At 40.4% G+C, this 24,993-nt stretch overlaps 2 protein-coding genes across 4 annotated transcripts in view; one reads left to right on the top strand and one right to left on the bottom strand.

Moving 5' to 3' along the window:
• The window catches only part of LOC109923198 (F-box only protein 15), a 269,320-nt gene that overhangs the window by 47,398 nt on the left and 196,929 nt on the right, over positions 1–24,993 (top strand). The window lies entirely within an intron of this gene.
• Positions 1–24,993, bottom strand: part of si:ch211-161h7.5 — a 46,524-nt gene that overhangs the window by 3,213 nt on the left and 18,318 nt on the right. The window contains exons 3-7 of the mRNA XM_020514720.2: positions 23,510–23,654; positions 15,626–15,730; positions 10,210–10,354; positions 6,677–6,825; positions 4,883–5,022 (exon numbers count right to left, since the gene is read on the bottom strand). Of these exons, the coding sequence (XP_020370309.1) occupies positions 4,883–5,022; positions 6,677–6,825; positions 10,210–10,354; positions 15,626–15,730; positions 23,510–23,654 (684 nt within the window). The remainder of the gene's footprint in view (positions 1–4,882; positions 5,023–6,676; positions 6,826–10,209; positions 10,355–15,625; positions 15,731–23,509; positions 23,655–24,993) is intronic.

Genomic DNA, 24,993 nt, shown 5'->3' with positions numbered 1-24,993 from the left:
AGGCTGACGTTTCAGGCCTAGACCCTTTTCTGATGAAGGGTCTAGGCCCGAAACGTCAGCCTTCCTGCTCCTATGATGCTGCTTGGCCTGCTGTGTTCATCCAGCTCTGCACCTTGTTGTCTCACGAACTTACTTGACCTCATTTAAATCCTTTTTGAATATTTTTGAGAAGGAATCAAAACACTCTGGTAGACATGTAGGTCTCAATATTGCAATCTCATTTGGCCTAAAACATCTGTAGCTGGGATGAGCAGAAGTGCCATAATTTATAGATAATTTCAATCAACCTGTTCAGAGATGATTTTATAACTACTGGAGCAGGTGGGACTTGAACCCAAGCCTCCTGGCTCAGAGGTATGAATACTACCACTGTAATATGGACTGAAATACTTGAAGTGATAGATGGAACTGATCAATATTTGGCTACATATCATGACCATATTTACATCTGTCATGCTATGAATTGGTACATAAATCATAATACATGAAGTTTGATTGGCCACGAATATGGTTGCCAGCTTAATCTTTGTGGGAACACATGGATTCAGGGATTCAAAAATAGTGATAGCCAGTTTATCTGTGCCAAACAACTACTTAAACTGACATGGGTAGAAGATTGAAATAAATAGAGAATGCTAGAGAAACTCAACAAGATTGTTAGTGAGAGGGATAGAATTAACATTTTGAGTCCAAGGTAACTCCTCCTCAGAACTTCAAAAGAAGGGTCAAACTACACTCAAAATTTTAACTGGGTTTCTCTCTCCACAGATGTTGCCAGACCTGTTGAGTTTCTTCAGTATTTTCTGTATTTATCTCACTTTTCCAGCATCGGCAGTGTTTTGCCTTTGAATAGATAGAAGATTGGCTGGCTAACAAGAAACACAGAGTAGGTATAAATGATTATTTTTGCTATTGGCAAGATGTAATGAGTGGCGTGCTAAAGGCAACCGTGTTGGGATCTCGACTTTTCATAATTTATACAATTACTCAGATAAAGGGACAGAAGGTACAGTTACCAATTTTGCTGATGACACAAGATGGAAAGGAAAGTAAGTTGTGAAGAGGACAGAAAGACGTTACAAAAAGTTGAGTGGGCAAAGATATGGAAAATAGAGTATAATGCGTAGGAAAACATGGAAGTTTTTTTTGGCAGGAAAAATAAAGAAGCTTGTCTTCTAACTAGTGAAAGATTGCAAGGCTCTGAGACGCAGAGGGATCTGAGTGCACACTGCATGATTCACAAATGGCTGCTCTACAAATACAGCAAGGCTTTAGGCAAGCTAATAGAATGCTGTTGTTTATCATGAAGACAACTGAATGCAAAATTAAGGAGGTTATGCTTCAATACTACAGGGCGCTGGTGAAACTGAATCTGGAGTACAATGCACAGTATTGGTTGCCTTATTTAAGGAGGGATTTAAATGCATTAGAGACAGTTCAGAGAAGGTTTGCAATATTAATACCTGGAATGAGTGAGTTGTCTAATGAGACAGGCTGGACAAGATAGGCTTGTACTCGCTAGAGTTTAAAAGAATGAGAGGTGACTTTATTGAAACATATATGAACCAGAGGGGTCTTAACAGGATGGATGTGGACAGGATATTTCCTCCTACAGGACAATCTAAAACTAGGGGTCACTGTTTAAAAATGAGGTGTCACCATTCAAAACAGAGATGAGGGATTTTTTTCTCAGAGGATCATGAGCCCTTGGAACTCTCTTCCTGAAAAGGCCTTGAAAGCAGAGTCCTTGAATATTTTTAAGCAGAGATAAATGATGTGTAGGTTAGCTGGATTGGTCATGCTAAATTGACCTATGGTGTTCAACAATATGCAGGCTAGCAGGTTTAACCATGGTTAATGTGGGGTTTCAGGGATAGGGTGGGATGCTCTTCGGAAGATAGATGTAGACTCAATGGGCCAAATGGCCTCTATCTGCACTGTAGGGCTTCTATGATCGTATGATGAATTGATTTTTGTTGAGGGGGTAAAAGGTTATCAGGGTAAGCAGGAATGTGAATTTGAGGTTACGCTCAGATCATCCATGATTTTACTGAATGGTGAAACAGGTTTGAGTGGCTGAATGGCTTACTCTTATTCTTGATTTGTATGTTGATATGTTAAACAGAGTTTAATAGAAGTATCTTATGTCCACTATCATAGAAAACTTATGGCACACAAAGAGACCATTCAGCCTAATGGATATGGGCACTAAAAAGACAGGAGGCCTGTAATTATAGCAGGTCATAAAGCATGCCAAAGATCCAAATAGCTCTACTAAGACACTTGACCACATCAAGGAAACCTCTTCTGATTTCAAGGGACTATCATAAGGTCAGGGGGAGCAAGATCCACGGGGCGGCATGGTGGCTCAGTAGTTAGCACTGCTGCCTCACAGTGCCAAGGACCCGGGTTCGATTCCACCCTCGGGCAACTGGCTATGTGGAGTTTGCACATGTCTGTGTGGTTTTCCTCTGGGTGCTCCGGTCCAAAGATGTACAGGCTAGGAGGATTGGCCATGCTAAATTGCCCATTGTGTTCAGGGATATGTGGATTAGATAAGCTATAGGGGGATGGATCTGGGTGGGATGCTCTGAGGATTAGTGTGGATTTATTGGGGCAAAGGGCCTGTTTCCACACTGTAGGGATTCTAAGAATCCCTGAAACAATGTGAAGGTGTACTTCGGTGATGCTCTCAACCCAAGTCGTGGAATGGTAGGCCTCCCTAGAAGTCCTATAACAGTCACAAATGCCATTTTGAAACTGTTAATAGGGACATGAGGGATTAACCAATCCCTTTATCATTATAGCGTCTGAACATGTATACAGAGGTGTCATAAGGAAAGCTAATCTTTCCTTGGTCCTTCACTGCAGAATACGTCAGAAGTTACATCTTGTCCTCTGGATGCCCAATCAGTGCTCCAGGTGTGAACAGAGATTGCATATGACTAGCAGGACTGGGTGTTGTGAGTATCATTCAGGGACACTGAACCCTTTATTCTCCTTTTCCTTATTCGTATACAGGATGTCGACATCACTGGCACGGCTGGCATTTGTCACCCATCTCTATTGCCCTTGAACTGTGTACCTTCTGAGGCCATTTCAGAAGACAGTTAACAGTCAACTCCAACACTGTGGATCTGATGTCACATGTAGGCCAAACCTGGTAAGGACAGCAGATTTCCTGCCCTAAAGGTCATAAATGGAAAAAATGTTTACATCAGTTAACAGTGGTTATATAGTTGCGATTAAACCAGCTTTTAATTCAGATCCTAGTTGTATTAGAACTGAGAGCTGGATGTAAGTGATAACAATTTATGTGGTTACATTTGCGACAGAATGCTTGGGCAAAAGAGATCAGTTGTTTTTACTCTGCGTTTAAGTAAAGAAATTAGAGGTAAGAGAGGACAGTGTAGATGATTCAGCTTTGAGGGTGTAAATGTAGTTATGTGGATGTGTAAAACTTTGAATTCAGTTTAAGACAGCGAGCTGGATAAAAGAGGCCAGTTGATCTTTGGTTTAAAAGGTAAACACAAAATGGTCTGGTACAATTCAGTTTCTGTGGGATATTTATAAAATGAGAACAAAATTGAATGGAAAGAGGTCAGTTTGTGAATTTTGTTTGTTGTTGATGGATCCTGAATTATGTTATTCACCTGTTTAGCGGTGTACTATTCATATCCTTGTGACTCCCATTAAAATTAGTTCAAGAATTTTATAATCCTCTCCATTTGCCAGTGTTACTACTTATTCTATTGAAGCATCAGCTCACAAAACAGTTCATGTATTAGAACACTGCTGCCCTCACAGGTAAGACATAAATATTTCCTCAGAGCCTGACACTTGACAAAGTGGTGCAAAATCTGCAGTGGGAGCATTGCTTTAAAGACAATGCAATTTTGCTTCAAAGGAAGTACAGTCTTGGAAGTAGAAACATGGAATAATTACTTATAATGGTACTAGAAGATAGTTGGATAAGTGTTTTCATTGCTGAAGAGCTGACAGGATGTATGCTGAAGTGCATGCAACATATTTGGGGTTAAATATAACACTCCAGTAACAGCATTGGTGCTAACTTCATGGATATTGATACACCAGGTAATGTATACTGTTTCCCTTTCTCCTTTCTCCAACTCACTTCCTCTAAAGGTGGAAGAAACAGCCCAGTTGACAGTCCCTCTCAATTTTGTTCACATTTCTTCTGTCACAAACCTTACCTGGGGATTCCTGCGCCTTCCAAATGTACCATTTCAAAACTGTATACAATCCTTCACTGGTTTCAACCATGCCTTACACAAACAAAAGTGGTCAAGACCCAAAATTGGCTTTGCATTTACAGCCATGTCCAGTTGATGACAGGTCAGTGCTATGAAGTAATGCTTCAAAGAAGGTCACCAAATATTTCTGTCTGTTGCAGTGGAGATAAAGACAACTTCAAACTTGTCTTATGCTCAACACTGGATATAACATTTCCGGAGAGAAGTATTTCCACCAAGAAATTAGTTACTAAATAACTTCCTCAGTAACTTTCTCAAGTTATATAATTTTCTCAATAACTTTGGGCAATATCTCACACATCACTCTGGGGAAGGATATTGGGTATTTGTTCCATTTCAGCTACTGCCGCTGTGAATGACTCACAGGCACTGTGGACAAGACAATTTCTGATTTCTTCTGCACATTCATTTTCTGGACCTTTGGATATTATGGCTTGGATAAGCTCCCAGGAGCACAAATTTTCACTTTTTAATCAACAAGTCAATGCCATGAAATTGCAGACATCAATTTAAGCATATATATTTAACTAGTTCTCTGAAAATAGTGTTCAGAAGGAAATGGAAGTTATTGCTATATTACCAAGAATTATTTTGTCTGTGATACTTACCAATATAGATGTTGTTTCTGGTTGGAGATATGGCATTGTAATTTTTGTCTAAAGATCCTGATAATGCCACAATAACAACTGGATAGACAGTAAGTGTGTAACGCACATATTGATCAAGCACAACATTTTCCAAATAGAACCTGTGGGCAAAGTAAAAATAGATAATTTATCTGTCTATGCAGTTGTATGGTACACTACTGGTTGCTGGTGAGCCTTACTAGTCAAGTCTGGGATTGTAGGGTGCAGTGCCAGCACTGGAGCTATGTTAGGATGGTGACAGTGGCTGCTGAAAGATGGGTGCCAATATCATCAGTAGAAGGGTGCATGTGTCTAGTGCTCATGGATTGTCCCCTGCTGTGCAGTTTGGCTGTGGGCAAGTTGGAGATCATTTAGAGGAGGTGGTGGGCAGAATCCATCAAGAACCCACTTTCATTTCCATGTGGGGTTTTCCTGGTGGCACGTTGGATGAGTTTTGTAAAATTGCAGCTTGTGTATTAATGAAGATATTTAGGCAATCAACAAGGACCTTAACAAGCATTACTCACCATGCTGCTTGTGTAAAGTATATGAGATGGGGGCGAGATGGTCCTAATGCCAAGATGTGTTTCGACAGGCTTCTCTCCTGATTCTACCACTTGTGGCACTATAGCCCATATTGCTCAGATTCCCATAAGGTACCACTCACAGACAAGTTAAAAGAATGGAAAAGATTTGGAGTACAATATGGGAAATTGACCATTTTCACAGAAAGATTAAAATAAAAACCTACTATCTAAATGGTGCGAGATTGCAGAGCTCTGAGATGCAGTCAGATCTGAGCGTCCTAGTGAATCAATGCACTTGGAATGCAGGTTCAGCAAATATTTTAAAAAAAGCTAATAGAAAATTATCATTCATCATGGAAAGACTTGAATACAAAAGTAGAGAGGTTACACTTTAATCATGCAGGACATTGATGAGACCCCACATCTGAAATATTGAGCACGGTATTAATGTCCTATTTATGGAAAGATGTTAAAGTATTGAAGCAGCTCAGAGAAGATTTACCAGACCAGTAGCTGGAATAGGGGTAGATTATCTTACAAGTAAATGTTGGACAGGCTAGGCTTGTATTCACTAAAGTTTCAAAGACTAATTGTGATGTATCTAAAACAATAAATGATATGGACAAAGTTAACTCTGCAATCTTACTTTAAATCAAACGGAGGGTTTTTTAGCTGAAGGTTCAAAACTCATAAAAGGTAATCTTAGCATCTTATCAGGGGCATCTTCTGAATTTAGAGAGTGACCAGCAATGTGGAATGAACCTCTGATAGGTGCAAAATGCATGGTATCTTTCAAGAAGTGGTTAAATCCAACAATGGAGAAGGCGCAAAGCACATAGGCTTCTTTTATGCTTAATGGATCTTGACACCAGCAAGTCCCTTGAAGTATTCTGAATCAGCAAAGGTTGTGAAATTTTAAGTCAGAATACGACTGAAAACTATTCATAGCTGGGCTGTCAGGAGTACTTGCCTAATTGGTTAAAAGCCCAAACTTTGAAACTTCTTAAACATCAACGTTAAAATTATTATTGGAACCCCAGCTTGTTCCTCCTCTTCCCTGAAGAGGAAGGCACTGAAATTAATTGTGGCATCATAACTGAGAGCAGTTGAAAAGGAATCTTAGGTCTTCCTGCTTTCTAAGGACCAGAGTTAGTAGCATGGTACTTCCACCTACAAGAACAGAGATTTCCAGCAATGAAAATTTTAACACCAGATGGTGAAAATTGATTAAAATCATAACTGTGCATACCATAAAATGACCTCAAAGGCCAGGATGGAGAGTGAAACTGTACCAGAGGTCACATTTGAGATACATCCACTATAAGTTAGTACGACAGCAAAGTTGATCAGTGTTGCTATGGTTGTCCATGTCGCATAAACAGCCACTCCATTCTGTATCTAGAAAACAGGCATTCATAGAAAGGAGGCAGTCTCAGTAAAACAATTAAATCCTCATGGTAACAAATACTTGTCACGGCTGCTTTTTCAGAAGATCAGCTGAACTGGAAAAGTAGAATCTTATTCTGTGATATTAGTAGGTTGAATGAATTCCATCAAAGCACCTTCTCTTTTTAAAGAAGTCAGGCTGTTGGTGGGAGCCCCTTACGAGAGGAATTCAAAGCCACTTTGCAATTAAATCTACAACATATTCTGGAAATGAGTCACAGAGTTATACAGCATGGAAACAGACCCTTCGGTCTAATACATCCAAACCGACAAGACATCCCAATCTGACCTAGTCCCATTTGCCAGCTATTGGCCCATATGTCTCTAATCCCTTCCTATTCACACACCCATTCAGATGCTTTTTAAATGTTGCGATTGGATTTTTCAGGTTTCCTGAATTTGCAACAGTGTTTCCAAGCCCCTTAGCCACCTTCAGGCTAAAATCCAGTTCTAAGTGTCTGTCAAGACTAACTTACACTATCTTAACTACTGCTTTGAGTTTCCTTTTACATGTTGAACATTGACATATAAAAATGTTTCAATTCAATACCTTTGTGGGTCATTTTCTTTAGAAATTAACCATGAATTTCTTTCACTGTGTCCTAATTACCCTAAGGCATATAGCACAAGCTCCAAGCTTGATATTTTAATGTTTGTTCAACATTTTAGGTAATTATTCCTCATTTATTGTTCCCAGCACCTCTCCAATACTGAATCACATAATATCTCATAGATTCTAACATTATTCCAAACACTGCCTCAATCATGTAAATAATCCTCTGGTTCTGATGTAATTCCTGTAGTGAAAAGTCTGGGAACTAGGTTGGGAATTCTAGAAACATCAGTCCCTGTGAAGATCAAGCATCTCCAGAGGGCACTACAGCCAATGACAAAAAGCCATTGGTTTCTTAAGTTGGGGGGAACTCTGAAAATTCCTTCATTTTTATTTTAAAAATGTTTTACCTCCAGTCCTCTTAAGAAATACATTTGCATATTTTACAGCTTTCCAGGGGTGGTGTGGGATTGGTGGTGTTATTTAAGGTACAGTGGAAACACCAGATCCACAGTGGTGTGGCTAATGTCACTGGATTAGTCATCTAGAGGCTCAGAGACATGAGTTTGCATCCCATCATATCAGCTTGTGGCATTTGAATTCAAGTAATAAAATCTTGTATAAAGCTACTCTTAATATTGGTGAAACCATTATTCCATGGTTGTAAAACTCATCTGGTTTAGCCTACATGTGGCTCCAGATTTACAAAAATGTAGCTGTGTCCCCTGAAGTAGTCTAATGAGTTACTCAGTCAAAGGCAATTAGGGATAGGAAACAAATACTGGCTTAGCCAGTGATACCCAAATATTATAAAAATGGGTTACGTGGGCACCTGAGTGTTTAGACCTCTCCCAGTAATAAATAGAGCAGATGATCCCTCTGTGACCTCCCTGACTCTGGTCGCCAGTAGTGGGATCTCTGTGGACATGAGGTTCATCCAAAACTCTGCTGCTTAGGTCCTGACTCCCACCAAGTCCCATTCAACCATTATGTCTGTGCTCTCTGTTCCTTAAAGGGGTCCCATTTAAGCAGTAAATGGCCTCACCACTATTCTCACCCTGTAACTTCCTCCAGCCACAGAAACCTTCCCTAACTCCAACCTCTTGAGCATCCTCAATTTTAATCTTTCCACTGCTGGTAGCTGTGCTTCCAGTTGCCTAGGGCCCTCCAAGCTTGGGAATTCCCTCCATATACCATTCCAGCTTGCTGTCTCTCATTGCTCCTTTCGTAGTCTCTATAAAACTCACCTCCTTGATCAGGTTCTTAGATATTTATAGACATAATATCTCCTTTATGTGGTTGAGTTGAAATTTTACTTCATAACTCTTCTGCAAAGGACTTCTGACACTCATCCCGCTAACGCTATGCACTAAAAAGAATGCTGACCACCAAAACTTTTACCCAGAAACTCAAGTTTTCCAATGATGCTTTGCATTTGCAACACACCCACGGACAATGAGCCAAGGGCTATAATGATGGCACTCCCATCTTACTGATATACTATTCCCTGCCTTACCACTCACTCAGCTGTTGGGCTGCTCTCCCCCTGCCCCATCTTCCATCTACACTCCATTACTGGAAGCTCCTAAGCATTGTAACAAAAAGCAAAAAGGGCCTCTGTCTAACTTTGCTGAGTTTAACATCCAGGGATAATTATTCTTTGGGTGGTAACAGTCAAGAACTGACCCTTAAAAACACCAAAAGTGTTGGAGAAACCCATTAGCTGCCAATTCATTCGCTGCCACCACCTGACACATATTTCCCTCCCCTCCTTTGTCAGCCTTCTGTAAGAACCATTCCCTTCGGGACACTCTGGTCCACTCCTGCTTAACTTGCAAAAACATCCCCCAGCCACACGGCACCTTACCCTGCAACCACAGAAGATGTAACAACTGCCCGTTTACTTCCTCCCTCCTCAGTATACAAGGACCCAAACATACCTTCCAGATGAAGTAGCGCTTTACCTGCACTTTACTCAACCTAGTCTACTGCATTTGCTGCTCCCAATGTGGTCTCCTCTACATTGGGAAAACGAATCATAGACTGGGTGATCCCTTTGCAGAACACCTATGTTCTGTATGAAAAAGACCTGAACTTCCAGTTGCCTCCTACCCCAATACACCACTTTGTTCTCTAGCCAACTTCTTTGATTCAGGCTTGCCGCAGTGCTCCAGTGAAGCTCTGTGCAAACTGGAAGAAAGGCATCTCATTTTCTATTTGGGAATTCTACAGCCTTCTGGACTCAATATCAAGTTCAACAATTTTAGGGCTTGAGGCGCCTTCTCCCTTGTCCACACAACCCATTCTTAGCCACTAATACATCCCATCAGTAGATATTCATTCTCCTAGGCTGATCGTTATACATTCCTTTGTCTGTTCAACTGTTTTGCTCTCTCTTTGGGCTCAATCTCCACCTATCGTTTACTCCTTACCCACATCCCCACCCTACCTTCTGCATAAAAACCAACTTTTTCCTAGTTACCATCAGTTCTGAGGAAGGGTCACTGGACCCAAAACGTTAACTCTGATTTCTCTCCACAAATGCTACCAGACCTGCTGAACTTTTCCAGCAATGTCTGTTTGTTTTGTTGGAGAAACTCAGTAGGTCTGGCAGAATCTGTGAAGAGAGAAATAGTTCATATTTCAAGTACTGCAGAACTCTTCTTCAGCACTCAGCGGATCCTGTTATTTTTCCTGTAGATATATTAAACTAATAAAAAGTACTTTTCCATTCCACCTTATAAACCTTGTTTTTGTTAAACTGATGTTCCAAAAACACATACCAGTATTCTGACAAGCCACATATCAATCTTTCGGTACTTTTGCATCCATGGGAGCTGAGTATGTAGGGCACGATAGGTAAAGAATAAAGCCACATAACTGGTGAAAGCAATCAAAGCAAGGAAAGCGAGTGCAGGAATAATGTACCTGAAATAAATGGAAATTCGGGTCAAACACTGAGTATGGACAGCAACTGATGAAAATGGAACTCACTTAGAATTAAAATCCACATAGTTGACGCGTCATTTTTTAGAACTAGGTACATATTCATCCTGTTTGTTTACATAGAGATACCGCTACACTTAATATTACGTTTGTTTCTTACACAAATGGGTTCCAATTTTCCTGCTTCATTTCTTATGAAAAGGAAGAAGAATTAGGTCTATCTCCTCAATATGTTTGAACACAAATCTTCTGCTATGAAGACTATGTTGCTTAGAGTTCAAACTCATTGCATTGGGATTGGGATAACAGTTAAAACCGTATGTGAAAAAGACCTACAATAATCTGTTCTTTTCCTTTAAAAAATGAATCTCAGACAAGAAAATTAGTAGTTTGCTCTTAATTAGTTGTTCAAGTGTTTTACATTATTTTCTAAAGACTCTGCCCTGTCCTGGCACATGATCCCACAAGTTCCCCACTATTGCTTCCAAAGTTAGACTCCAAGTACTGAGTTGAGTTCTGGGAACCACACTTTATGAAGAATACCTCAATTTTTGAAGCCTGTGGAAGAGACTAATTAGAATATCACGAGCAATGAGTAGCCTCAGTCATGTGGAAAGACTAAAGTTGGGATTAACCTTCCCTGCACTAAGACAGACAAAAACTGATTTCATAAAGATGTTCAAAATTTTCACGGGGTCAGTACAGTATATAGGACAAAACTGTTTCCATTAGCAAGCGGGTTGGTAACCAGAGAAGACAGATTTAAAGAAGCTGGCAGGCAGAAAACATAGAGGTATTTATTTCTCCCTTTGAGAACTGATACAAAATGCGTGCTATGGATCCTCAATTTCTTCAACGCCTGGCTCAATTTATGCAATCATGTTTTCATCTGTTCTTTTAAACCAATAATAAATTAAAAACAGTGATGGAAATACTCAGCAGATCTGGTAGTATTGTCAAAGAGAAAAACAAAGTTAATGTTTTGAGTTGGCTATGACTTAGACCTTTTTGTTTATTCATTGTGGGAAATGGGTTTTGCTCGTTGGCTAGTGTTTACCACCTGTCCCTAGTTACCCATGAGAAGGTGGTGGTGAGCTGCCTTCTTTATCTGCTGCAATCCACCTGCTGTGGGTTGATCCATAATGTTGCTTGGGAGGGAATTCTAGGATTTTGGTCCAGTGACAATGAAGGAATGGTGATATATTTCTAAGTCAGGATGATGAGTGGCTTGGAGGGGAACTTGCAGTTGGTGGTGTTCCCATGTATTGGCTCCCCTTGTTCTTCTAGACGGAACTGGTTGTGGGTTTGGAAGATGCTGTCTGAGGATCTTGGGTGAATTTCTGCAGTGCACTTTGTAGATAGTAACACACTGCTGCTACTGAGCGTCGGTGGTGGAGAGAGTGAATGTTTGAGGATGTGGTGTCAATCAAGTGGGCTGATTAGTCCTGGTTGGTGTGAAGCTTCTTGAATGTTGTTGGAACAGCATCCATCCAGGCAAGTGGGGAGTATTCTGTCGCACTTTGTGCTTTGTAGATGATGGATAGACTTTGGAGAGTCAGGAAATGTGTTACTCACCACAGTATCCCAAGCGTCTGAACTGCTATTGTAGCCACTTTGTTTACTTGGGGAGTCCAGTTGAGTTTCTGGACAATGGTAACCCCAAGGATGTTGATAGTGAGGATTTCAGTGATGGTAACACTATTGAATGTCTGGGGTGGTGGTTAGATTGTTTCTTATTGGTGATGGAATAGCCTCGCATTTTTGAGACATGAATGTTACTTGCTACTTGTCAGCCCAAGTCTGTAAATTGTCCAGATCTTGTTGCATTTGTACATGGACTACTTCAGTATATGAGCAGTCAGAAATGGCGCTGAACAATGTGCAATAATCAGTGAACATCCCCATTTCTGACCTTATGACGGAGAGAAGGTCATTGATGAGCAGCTGGGGATACTGCACTGAGGAACTCGTACAAAGATGTTCTGTAGCTGAGATGACTGACCTCCAACCATCAGAACCACTTTGCTATGTGCCAGGCATGACTGCAACCAGCGGAGAGTTTGACCCCTGATATCCATTGATTTGCTAGGGTTTCTTGATACTAGACTTGGTCGATTGTAGCCTTGCTATCAAGAGCTGTCACTCTCACCTCACCTCTGGAATTTAACTCTTCTGTCCATACTTGAACCAAGACTGTAATGAGATCAGTAGCTGAGCGGCCCCAGTTTGAACCACTGTTGATGACACCGTGCATCACTTCACTGATAAAACTATTATGTCTAAAACTTCCTGTGACATTATCGACTTGAATCAACCCATTCCCCAGCATTAAGTGTTTCCTTGGTGGTCTCCATCTACGTCTCATCTGAAAGATATAATTTTTCAGTGTACTGAAGTGTCAGCTTGTATTTATGTAAACTTTCAACCCACAGCCTTCTGATTCAGAGCTAAGAGCACTACGATAAGAACATAATGAGAACAAAACAAAATCAAAACAAATCAAGGCAATAGTGCAACAAAGTTCAATGTATTGGAATGTCAAGTCTGCAGGAATAAAATGGGGATATTCAAACTGTTAATAGAAGCAATGGAGTTAAGAGTTCTGAAAAAGAGCCAGATTTGACTCAAAATGTCAACGCTGTCTCTAATTTTCTGCACACACTGCCAGACCTTCTGAATACTTCCAGCACTTTCTGTTTCCAATTTATCACAGATTTAATAGCACTGATTGCAACTTGAAAATTTGACTGCAAAAACTGAGCTAGTCCTTGCTGCAGTGGACTCCCCGCATGATCAAAGACTCCTTCCACCTTGGTTAGGCTCTCTTCTACCCTCTTTTGTCTGGCAGAAGATACAAAAGTTTGAAAACATGTAACAACAGATTTCAAGAACAGCTTCTTCCCTGCTGTTATGAGACTTTTGAATGGATCTCTCATATACTACAGTTGATCCTTCTCTGCACCTTTTCTGTATCTGTAACGCTATATTCTGCATTCTGTTCTATTACCCTATGTACCTTTGTAAGCTACGATTTGCTTGGATACCACTCAGAACAATACTTTTCATTGTATCTCATTACATGGGACAATAATAAATCAAATCAAATATCTCATTGGTACACCCCATGTCCTAAACTTTTGCCAGCGCCTTTCAGATAGTAATTTTTTTCAGAGGTTCGAAGTAGTCGCAGTGTTATGAGGGCAATGAAGAATTAGGATCTCATACATGAGAGTGAATGATTGAGGAAGGAAAAAAAGAACAGGTTTAATTCAAATCTCATACAGGAAGAGAAATAAAGTGAAGACTGGATTCGAGAGAGGGGGAGGCAAGGAAAATTAAGTTTGAAATTTGAAATGTTATACTCTTAAATCTCCAGCAACTGTCCATACACACCAATGGCATTGAACAATGTCAATTGTTCCCAGTTTGAGCTAAAGAGTTTGATCGGAATTGTATTAAATATGATGTCATTCACAGAGCACCTTACATGATAAACTGTACAATTCTGCAGTGAATTTAATAGCAAATTAATGTGCAAATCCAGCAATTATTGAAAAACAAGAAGGTTAAGAATAAGAAGCCAGTGTGAGGGAAACTGCACAGCATTCGACTGACCAGGAAGTAGAAGAGATTTTGAAATCGTGTTTAACTCTTAATCTGAACTTGCTGATTGAATTGTATATTAATAAGAGTATGTTATTACCATATCAACATTCAGTGGAGAAACAGAATCAGCCAGAAATGCTATATTGATGGAAGCGCTTATAGTTTCAATAGAGAGAGCTGTGTAAAAAACAATACAGGTTCATATAGAGTCAAACAGGTGGACATCAAAGATAAGAAAGGATTGATACATTTTTATGGTTGGACCTCTAAGGACTAGAAAAGGCATCAAGGTTTTTGCAAAGATTTGTAGCTCGGGTTGTGGGTGAGGTTGTTGACTTGCTCGCTGAGCTGGCTTGTTTTCATTTAGACGTTTCATCACCATGCTAGGTAACATCATCAGTGAGGCCTCCGATGAAGCGATGTTGTTGTACTCCGCTTGGAATTTATACTGTCCAGTTTGTTACGGTGAGTAGTGTCATTTCCGGTTCTGTTCTGAATGGGTTTGCATACAGGGTCCAATTCTACATGTTTGTTTATTGCATTATGGGTGGAGAACCATGCCTCTCGGAATTCCTGTGCGTGTCTATGTTTGCCTTGGGCTACTATGGTTACATTGTCCCAGTTAAACTGATGGCCTTCATTGATCGAGTGCATTGACGTCAGGGAAAGTTTGTCATGTCATTTTGCTGCTAGCTGATGTTTGCGTATTCTGATGGCTAGTTTCCTTCCTGTCTGTCCAGACAAAACAGTCCTGTCTGTTTAACTGGGACAACGTAACCATAGTAGCCCAAACCAAACATAGACATGCACGGCAATTCCTAGAGGCATGGTTCTCCACCGTAATGAGATCAACAAACATACAGTTAGCCCATTGAGTTTTAATCTACTCTGCAAGGTAATACATATTATTAGCATCAGTGAGTATAATAACTCACTGACCATCTAAAATTGGTGACTATGACGAAGTGCTGTAAGAGAAGACTGGACAGAAGTTAACCTCCATATTGCAACCAAACAAATTTAGGGCCATTTTTGATTTGGGTGGGGAATGGAGTAATTAAAACCTTATGCCCATTCTTGGTATGGTCTACGAGTAACACAACTGGAGTAACACAACAGGTAGGTCCCAATAGTATTAAATTGAATTTTCCATGGATTTCTCCTGCTTTCCCCAGTGGTGGTATTTGGGGGGAAAAGAAAGCCTCAGCTTTCCAAGAAACCCACATGTACTTAATGATGGCCCTGTTCGAACGAGTCTCTATTGCTTTACAGGAAAGCAAGTAAATTAATTCATTTTACTATCAAGCTTTCCACATGCATAACTTGACAGAGACAGCACTGTATTACCTTCCATTGTCATGTAACACAATCACCATTTAACCCAAATAATCTGTTGATCTACGTTCCATTTTAGATTACACTTCCCTCCCAACTGGAAACCTTTTGATAGATGGCAACATTTTGCTGTACAAATCTCCTCACTAAAAGTGGGAATTGTTATTTCCTGAGGAAGAAAGTAACTATGTAAATTCTTCCATTGTGGCACAATATTAACAAACTCTGCCATATTCCAAGCAACAGCATTTTCTACAAGAATAATCACGGCAATCTTACTGATTGTGATTGAAGTAGCTTTCCATCACTTACTCTCTATCCCAAAGAAAAATCCAACTTATGTTCAAAAGATTGTTTGTAATCCAAACAACGTAAAAAGGGCAGGACAGTATGGAAGGCATCCATGTAAGGGCACTCCTGTGTGAATAAATATCAAGATAAAACAGGTTAATAACAATAGTGCTTTAGTTTGTAGAACAGGCAAAATCAAAATATACTAAGGAATAAATTATGTTTAGGCAGCACCTTATGCATCCACCATAAGACTATCCTAACCTCCTTGCTTTGTATTTGGTACCCTTATTAATGGAGCTCAGTATCCCATGTTTTTTTAAAGTTGCTCAACCTGCCACTTTCACTGATTTTTCACATTTGCCCTCTGACCCTGCTCAAGTCCCCAGTCAGAATTGTAGAATCCCTACAGTGCAGATGGAGACCATTTGGCTCATCAAGTATGGTGGCTCAGTGGTTAGCACTGCTGCTTCACAGCGCCAGGGACCTGGGTTTGAGTCCACCCTCGGGCGACTGTCAGTGTGGAGTTTGTACATTCTCCCCGTGTCTGCGTGGGCTTCCTTTGGGTGCTCTGGTTTCCTCCCACAGTCCAAAGATGTGCAGGCTAGGTGGATTGGCCATGTTATATTGACCACAGTGTTCAGGGACATGTAGATTAGGCAGATGGGTCTGGTCTCCCAGACTTGACAAAACAATTCCCAGGTACTGACCTCATTAATAGCCAACTTCCATGATCTGTTTGAACACAATGCTCCTCCCAGGGTCGCTGTATATGAACGAACCCTTTTAATTGTGACTCAGCCTGCAATTAGACTCTAGGCCTGATCTCACCATCAAACAAAAGACCCTACATTCAAGTCAATGGCAGATATTGAACCATTATTATGGCCTTGGGAAAAGACGTTCCGTTTATCAGGGCAGAAACAGAGTTGGAGATGGGAAGTGGAGCTTGACTGCTGACCACACAGCATGGAGATTTGAATGCTTCCTGCTTAATCTCCCACACTAGCCTTTGGAAGCCTCGAGAGTAGAAAGCTGAGTTAGAAATATCGCCACTTGTACCTGAGTGCACTGAAAAGGTAACCCTGATCAATGTTTCTAGAAAAGCAACCAAGGACTCCACATTTATGACTGCGATACAATGCATCATGAGAGCCATTTAAGAAATCTGTCCAGTTTTGCTGTTTTGCTGTTTTCCTTTATCTATCCCTTAACAGTGTTTGGTTGAAACAAATGTTTCTGGTTTAAAGCATCGATATTACCTTGTTGTTTAATTTTTCTCTGCTTTAGCTACTATATATTTAATAAATTGTTCAGCCTTCTTGTTTAAGATATAAAATTGGTGTCTGGAATTAATTATTCACAAAGTCTGGGATTGGTCTTTAACAGTTTAATTCTATTGTGTTGCAAATACAGAGATAGAAAGGCTGATGTAGTTCGGCTATCTGTATCCATGTCATACATATATATAACAAGACAGTAATTATTATTGAACCCAGACTGTATAAGTATGAGATTTCATCACAGTGTAAATAGTTAGTGTTGCTAATAAACCTAAGGATATCTATTTCAAAAGAACCCAGCCTTTGTGGTATATGATAAATGAGATAACATAGATAACTCAGGAAGATAATCAAACAATAAACTGGCAACATGGAAGAGTTGTTGTAGATTTTAAATGTTGTCCAATGCAATGAAATAAACGGCCAATAAATACTGAGCTCTTCAGAACCACAAGACTACAAAATCCTTCCATCAAACTCATCCAATGGTGAACAGAAAATGCTACCCTCTAGTTTATCAGCTTTTTTAAAACGCAGGAAAATATGAATGAAAGTAATTTGAGATGCAGCAAAAAAAAAGTAAGATACTCTCCAATTGTATCAACAGTTCAGAAACAATCAGCATTCTGAATTTTATGACGGCTTCCAGGGAAAGCTGGAATCTGCCACATCAGAGGCCCCTGCTTGAAATAGGTGTTAGTCTCTTTGTATGTGCAAATACTGAGTTCGCTTTGAAGAGCATCCCACCTGGGTCCAGACCTCCACCCTATCTCTGTAACCCTACATTTACCATGGCTAATCCACTTAGCCTACACATCCCTGGACACTCTGGGGCAATTTAGCATGGCGAATCCACCTAACCTGCACTGTCTTTGGACTGTCGAACGAAACCCGAGACCCAACAGAAACCCATGCAGACACAGAGAGAACATGCAATCTCCATGCAGAGAGTCACCCAAGGCTGGAATCAAACCCAGGTCTCAGGCGCTGTGTGGCAGCAGTGCTAACCATTGTGCCACCATGCCACCTTTAGTTATAACCTTTACTTAAATTACTTCTCCCCATTCTTTCTGTCAAACTGAATCCTCCATACTTGTCTACATTAAACTTCATCTGCCAATTGTCTGCCCACTCTTCCTGCCTGCGCATGACCTTTTGAAGTCTATCAATATCGTCCTGGCAGTTCATTGTACTTCAAAGTTTTGTGTCTATCCATGTTAGCACACAATCAAATTATTATCTAAGTTGACAACAGAATGCATGACTTTAAGATGGGAAGTGAATTCTATTTGATTACCCTGGTACACATATTCATTCACTTTTAATTCCCATCTAAAAAAAAATTAATAATGGGTAACTGGTGTCATTGATGAACATTTACCAGTTATCTTTGCTGCTCTTGGTTTAGCTGTAGACTGCATATGGTCTTGACTTTTGTCTAATATTTAATCGATTTTAATGTTAGTTGATTATAAGGAAACGAAAATATTGAAAATTTACAGCCAATCTACTTTACCACTGCAGTTATTTTTATTCCCTTATATTCTTAACAGTTGTAGAAGCGACCTGAACAATTTCCTTATTCTGTAATGCCCAATTGATTAATTAATTTAGGAACATGGGTCTTGGGAGCAGAAGTAAGTCATTTGGCTGTTTAAGCCTGCTCCACCATTCAACCAGATTATAGTTGATCTAGTTGTGATCTTCGCTCTACATTCCCATCTAACTCGAACCCCCAGCCTGAATCCCCTGACCCTCATGATCCTGGTCTAACAGAAATTAAAGTCAGCCTTGAATGAATTCAACAGCCCAATCTTCACTGAGGTAAGGAATCTTATTCTAAACTGTAGACTATTATTAGACTATTATCATTCTAGACTCTATCACAAGGGGAAACATCCTTTCAGACTGTCAAGTTCCTCAACATATTAGAGACCTCAGTAAAGATGATACCTTATTCCTCTATACTTCCAATAGGTAAAGGTTCAACCTGTTCAACCCTTCTTTGTGAAATAAACTCTTAATTGCAGGAATGAATCACATGAGTAAGCGTTTGGAAAAACTGTGGACTGAAACAAGTGGACTGGGTTGTTTTAAAATCAATGTTTGATCTGTGACTGTTGGTTTTGAAAGCAAGTAATCAGACACCCAATGCAGGCATCATGTAAACAACTCTTTGAACAAGAGTTAGGTGGAGGTCAAGTTGAAGATGATTTAGGGCTCAGGGGTGTACAATGCAGTTTTTGTTGACTTCACAAAGTTGATTGGTCTATGGACTAGTGGCCAGTTATCAATGATAGAGATCTTTTTACCAATCAACAACAATGTGATTGGGTCTCAGGAAACTGAACAGTTTGGAGCTGGGAATAATTTAGAGAGAGAGAGCAAGAGAGAGACGTTTTCAATTCTTGCCTAGTTCATGAATGGTCTGTTCACTCTCTACAATCAAAACTCACTGTAAGCCTGAATAAACCAGTTTATCTTTCCGGCAATTGTTCTTGTAAGTTATGGTCACACAGTGGTTAGCACTACTGCCTCATAGCGCCAGGTTCAATTCTAGGCTTGGTCAATTGTCCGTGTGGAGTTTGCATGTTCTGCTGGTCTGTTCTGATTTCCTTCCACAGTCCAAAGATGTGCCAATTAGGTGGACTGGCCATGCTAAATTGCCCACAGTGTGCAGGTTAGGTTGGTTAGCCATGGGAAATGAGGAGTTACAGAGATAGGGTGGGGCTTTGCCTAGGTAGGATGCTCTTTGGAGGGTCAGTGCAGACTTGATGGGCCAAATGGCCACTTTCTGAACTGCAAGGTATCTATGAGTTTCAATTTATAAATCAGACACCTTATATAAGGAAATGAGCCACCTGTGTCTCTTACCAACCAGTGGAAGCATCTGAGGAAAAGACTAAAACAATATGCTGGCCAGCAGGAGTGTCATAAAGATCATCTCAATAATAGGACCTGGGCACAAAGACCACAGAACCGAATTTACAGTTTTGATCCCCTCTGCCCCTAATGTATCAAACTCTGAATGTTTGTGCATAGAGGGAATTTTGTAAAGGGTTTAGGAGTTGTAGTTAGTAGTATTAAATGTCGATGGTTCATAACTACTTATCTGTAGCTACAATCTAATTACAAATAATAAATAGTCATTCTGGTTTGTGCAGAAACCTTTCTATCAACTTGGGTTTACCTGAAAATCCGGTAAATTGGTGAACTTTGCACGCTTTTTAAAATCTTTAACTTTTGTGATGACTTTGGGAATTGCAGGACTTGATTTCCAGCATGCTATCCCAGTGAGTCGTAACACACAAGCCTTCTTTGAACTGCTTCCAACACAATTATCTCTCTTTTTTACAAAATAAGGAGACGAAAACTGTACATTATACTCTGGATTTGAGCTGCAGTCACTCCTCACCACGTCCTGTTACAGATTTAATTGCTTGCCAGCCATATAAATCATTGAACAAATCACAAGGTTGCGGTATTTTGTTGTTGTTTGGTCCTTGCTCCAGCTTTGTTGCTTAGAGACAACTAAATAAATTCTCAAAATAGATTAAAGGATTTATGGTGGGATCTAATTGATGGATATTAAATCCTTGGTACCTAAATTGGCCAGCCCCCAAAAGCAGGCTTGGGGATTGTGATGCTTAACTAATCCATGTCTATTCTTACTGATACAGGCAGCACAGTAACTTGATACTAACTTGTACAATTGGTCTGTACAGCCAGAGCTGAATGATTTGCTGAGTAGTTTTGTGTCTCAGCAAGAAGCCCAAGTCAAAGCTAACAACGCTTCTCTTCAGGAAATGCAGCTACTTGTGGAAGGCAGTCTGAACAGGCAGCAAGGCAAATTATATTGCAGTGGGGGAGAGATCATGCTCAAAGGTTCTCTGACACTGCACTGAACAACTTGTGAAGTGGAAGAGATGTCATCTTTTCAAATGGAACCAGGAATATTATCAGACAAATTTTTCAAAGGCAATGGGAGCAGACAGCTAAGTTGGTTAATCTCAGAATACTCATCACAAGGACCTGAGTGCAATGCCACAAATGAGCTCAGATCAATCATCAAAGTTATTTAGTGTCCCATCAAAGACAACTGCACCTGTCACTTCACACTCGACTCAATGTAACACACATCCATCCCTCAACTAGCCCAATTTCCATCAATCAAACAAACATTCATACCTTGAGTTCAGGTGACATACACCGAGCACTGCTTCAAGTCTCACACCCATATTTCATATGCTACCAGGTCACTCAAACTTATGTGCTATACTTACTAACCTCCCTCTTTCCTGTGGACAAGTTGGCAGTTATCAAGAGACATCAAGGAATAATGGTAAGATGTTCTTTTTGTTTCTCTCTCCACAGATGATGCCAGGCCTGGAGAGTTTCTCCAGAATTTTTTGTTTTTATTTCATATTTCCAGCATCCACCGTATTTTACTTTTATTTAAGACCACAAGATGCAGGAGCAGAAGTAGCTCAAGCAGCCCATTAAGTCTGCTCTGCCATTCAATGAGATCATTGCCAATCTGATAATTCTCAACTCCACTTTCTGCCTTTTCCCCAAAACCCTCAATTCCCTTGTTAATTAAATATCTATCTCAGCCTCGAATATACTGAACAACCCAGCCTCAATAGCTCTCTGCAGTAAAATAAAATCCACATATTCACTACTGTCTGTGAGAAGAAATTCCTCCTCATCTCTGGGCTAACCTGTACTCTGAAATTATACAGTCTGGACTTAACTGGCAGAGAACAAGCATGACTCTGAAGGAGAAGACTGTGCTGGTCAAGTTTGGAGCAGCAATCACCAATGCTGTGGCCAGAGATGAAGCTGAAATAATCAAAAGATGATGAAATCACCATGCCTAACTCCCTTTCCATGGCCCACTTACCCCTCATTCCATAATTACTTCCAATTTACAATCTCCAGATACGTTTTCATTGCAACAAAATTTCCATGATTTCCATGATTCCAAGATTTTCATTTAAATCTGAGCTTCCCAGCATCACCTGGAGTTTGTGAGGCTTCTGTTAATGCCATAACGGAAGCAGAAACATCAACCATCTTGCTGTGCATCATAGTTAGATTTGTCATGGTGCTAATAGCGTTAGTCACTACTTCCACCAGAATCTGAAGGCTGTAAATGGGTTCCTCTGGGTTTACCTCCTCTCCCACAACCATATTCTTGTACCCTTCTCTTTCAGATACCCCAAGAACTGCCACCTGACCAGGCAGTGGTGGAATAGCAGCAAAACGAACGAATGGCATCACTCTCACACCAGCTCAAATACCTTAAACTGGATGTAACTTAAAGGAGAGCTTAGAGGTGGGATCGCTATGTGGTGAGGATGGTCACCACAGCGTGGTGTGGTGTAGGTGCCAGTTTTCTGGAGGCTGACGTCATATATGGATTCAGCTGCAAAAGACTTTCATAGAGTGGCACACAGAAGAAACTGTGCATGGTGATGATGCATTATCAGACACTAACTTGGCAGAGTTGTCTGTACTGAGCTTGCAGCCATCCTTTCCGGTGGAAGTGTTGGCTAATCTTATTAGCACCATCACAGATCTACTACAATGCACAGCAAGATGGTTGATGTTTCAGCTTCCATTAACGCATTAAGGAAGCTCAGATTTAAATCATACACGGAGATCTTGTTGCAATGAAAGCTCAATCTACTCTCAAACAAGATGATCCTGTTGTAACACAGGCTCGGAATCCTGCTGTCAACCAATTACAATTCTTCCAGGAAGACTCCCAGGGCCAGCGGTTTGTATGTACAGAGTAGCTTCAGAATCAGAACATCATCTAGGACAATAAATTTAACAATTTCTTGCAAAGTACTTTAAACTTAACACTCTAGAATTTCCATTTATTTATTTCTCCTCAGAGTGGAGTACGAGTATTTTTTAAGAAAGGACAGATTTATATATTTGCATAATCCAAATTGTTTGTCAATAATCTTTGCATCTGCTTTTGAGTAATATTTTTTCAGTGATAAACCAGTTGTAACTGGTTACATTTAAATTTACTCTGACCAGAGAAGGAGTGGGACCAGGATAGCAAAGTGAAAGCTCCAATCTCAGTTGAATATTTTGTTCAATTTCAGTCATGTATCCCTCCTCTTTCCTATTTCTTTTCATTTCATCTAAAAGTAGAGGTCACAGGTCATGAGGTGGTGACTAAAGTTGATATGTTTATGCTGAAATAAAATAACAATTATGATTTAATTAACCTGACTTCACAGTTCCATATGTTCCAAATCTACCTATTTTCGCAGCGCCCTTTTGGGTGGAGACTGAACATTATTCAATGATATTCAATGAGTGATCTTAATACACAGAATAGAGACAATATAGGAAATCCCTTCCATCCGCAAAATAATGAACCGCGAATTCACCTATCTACGCCAAAAAGTAACAACAGAAATCAACATCCACAGGCAAAAATTGCTAATCCAAGACATTTTAAACCATTTTAACCATTTTTAACATATTTTTTAACAAGCTCCGCACTTATGAATTTCATCATTTGCATGGGTTCTCAGGAACAGAACTCATGCAGATTACAGGAATGAATGTATGTACATTATTTGGAGCACCACATTACCTTCTGCATAATCCAATGCATGCATAGAGAAGCCATACAGCTTGCCAGGTATAAATGACTCCCCAAATAGAGAAGGTCCATCCTGCAGGGGTCAACTCAGTATTGTATTTCTTTGATACGTTTCCAACAGACTGATAAAAAGGACCTAGTAAATTGACAAATGTTACTATTGGACAACTGAAAATCTGTTAAGTCGCATAATATGAAACAAAATAATCTACTGTAAATCTAGACAGAAATCAAATACAGTTGGTAACAAGTACTTGAACTGTCTGCTGCAGAATCATGCTAAAGGTTTTTTTAACCAATTAGTGGAATTAGGTCAAGCTCATTTTAGAAACTTCAAGAAGGTGGGGCTGGCAAGGTAGGCAACGTTGAGTTCCTGGGTCTGTCAGCTCCACGCTGCCACTTCCTCCCTTCTTTACTACCCTTTTTGTCTTCTTTCTTTTCCATTCTCCTCATCTTCTTCCTGTTGGCAGTGGTGGAGGAGGTGACATCATTGAGGGGAGACGCCAGAGCAGGACTCTTGGCGAGGTAGGGGCCTGGACTGGTGGTGGAGCCAGGAACTCCTGGTTGTGGTGGTCCTGGAGCAGAGACTCCAGGCATTGGCAAGGTAGTGGCTGAAGCAGCAGCCAAGGACCCCTGGTTGTTTAGGCCTGGGATGGGAATTCCTGGTTATTGGCATGGCAGTGGTTGTAGCTCCTGGTTGTGGTTGGCTTAGAGTCAGGGTCTCCTGGTTGCAGGGCAAGTATGGGTCCAGCATGGGACCAGCATTAGGGTGGGCCTAACAATGAAGAAATAGCACCTGAAGATTGGCAACTCTGATGTTGGTGGGTCCAGTGCAGGTGGCCGCAGGGCTATCGTTGGTTTGCTGGCTCAGGGTTTCGAGACTCGTGGTGGAGCAAAGCTGGGCTTTCTTTCAGCTTTGTATTTTTATTCTTTTTGTTCTTGAAGTATTTGAATGGTACTGGATTGTGGCAACAGTTGAAGCTTTTCACTGTATTTTACCATGTTGTTCATTATAGGATACAACTGACAATAAATCATCATTCGGAAACTAATTTTAAGAATGAAATTCAGAATGTTCTTTCCAACTTGGGTCTTTTCAGAGTCAGAATGCTATTTCTGGTTCTAGTTGGCTTCTCATAGATGTGGAATACCTGAAACAGAGAGCTGACTGCAAAGCAAAATAAAACAACAAACTGAATGGTGCAGAACACTGTGCCTCACCTTGGATAGGCTGGAATATGGTTAGATGTTTTTGGGGACGGGGTGACATAGGACTGGACTGGGTGTATCACTGGATGTGAGGCTACCATGGATGTCTTTCCAGGCACTTCCTGATCTGTCACTGATCCCACTGCAGTTTTATGCATGCCAGGGAAGTGTTGGCAGTCTCACAGCCTGTAACACTATGGCAGGAAGATGGTAACTCTCTTATGCACATCCTGGGGCATCTAAGGACCCCCTACATATTTCCTGTA

The sequence above is a fragment of the Rhincodon typus genome, chromosome 4, assembly GCF_021869965.1.
Source record: "Rhincodon typus isolate 14 chromosome 4, sRhiTyp1.1, whole genome shotgun sequence".
NCBI classification, from domain to species: Eukaryota; Metazoa; Chordata; class Chondrichthyes; order Orectolobiformes; family Rhincodontidae; genus Rhincodon; species Rhincodon typus.
This window is presented reverse-complemented; position numbering and strand designations above follow the sequence as displayed.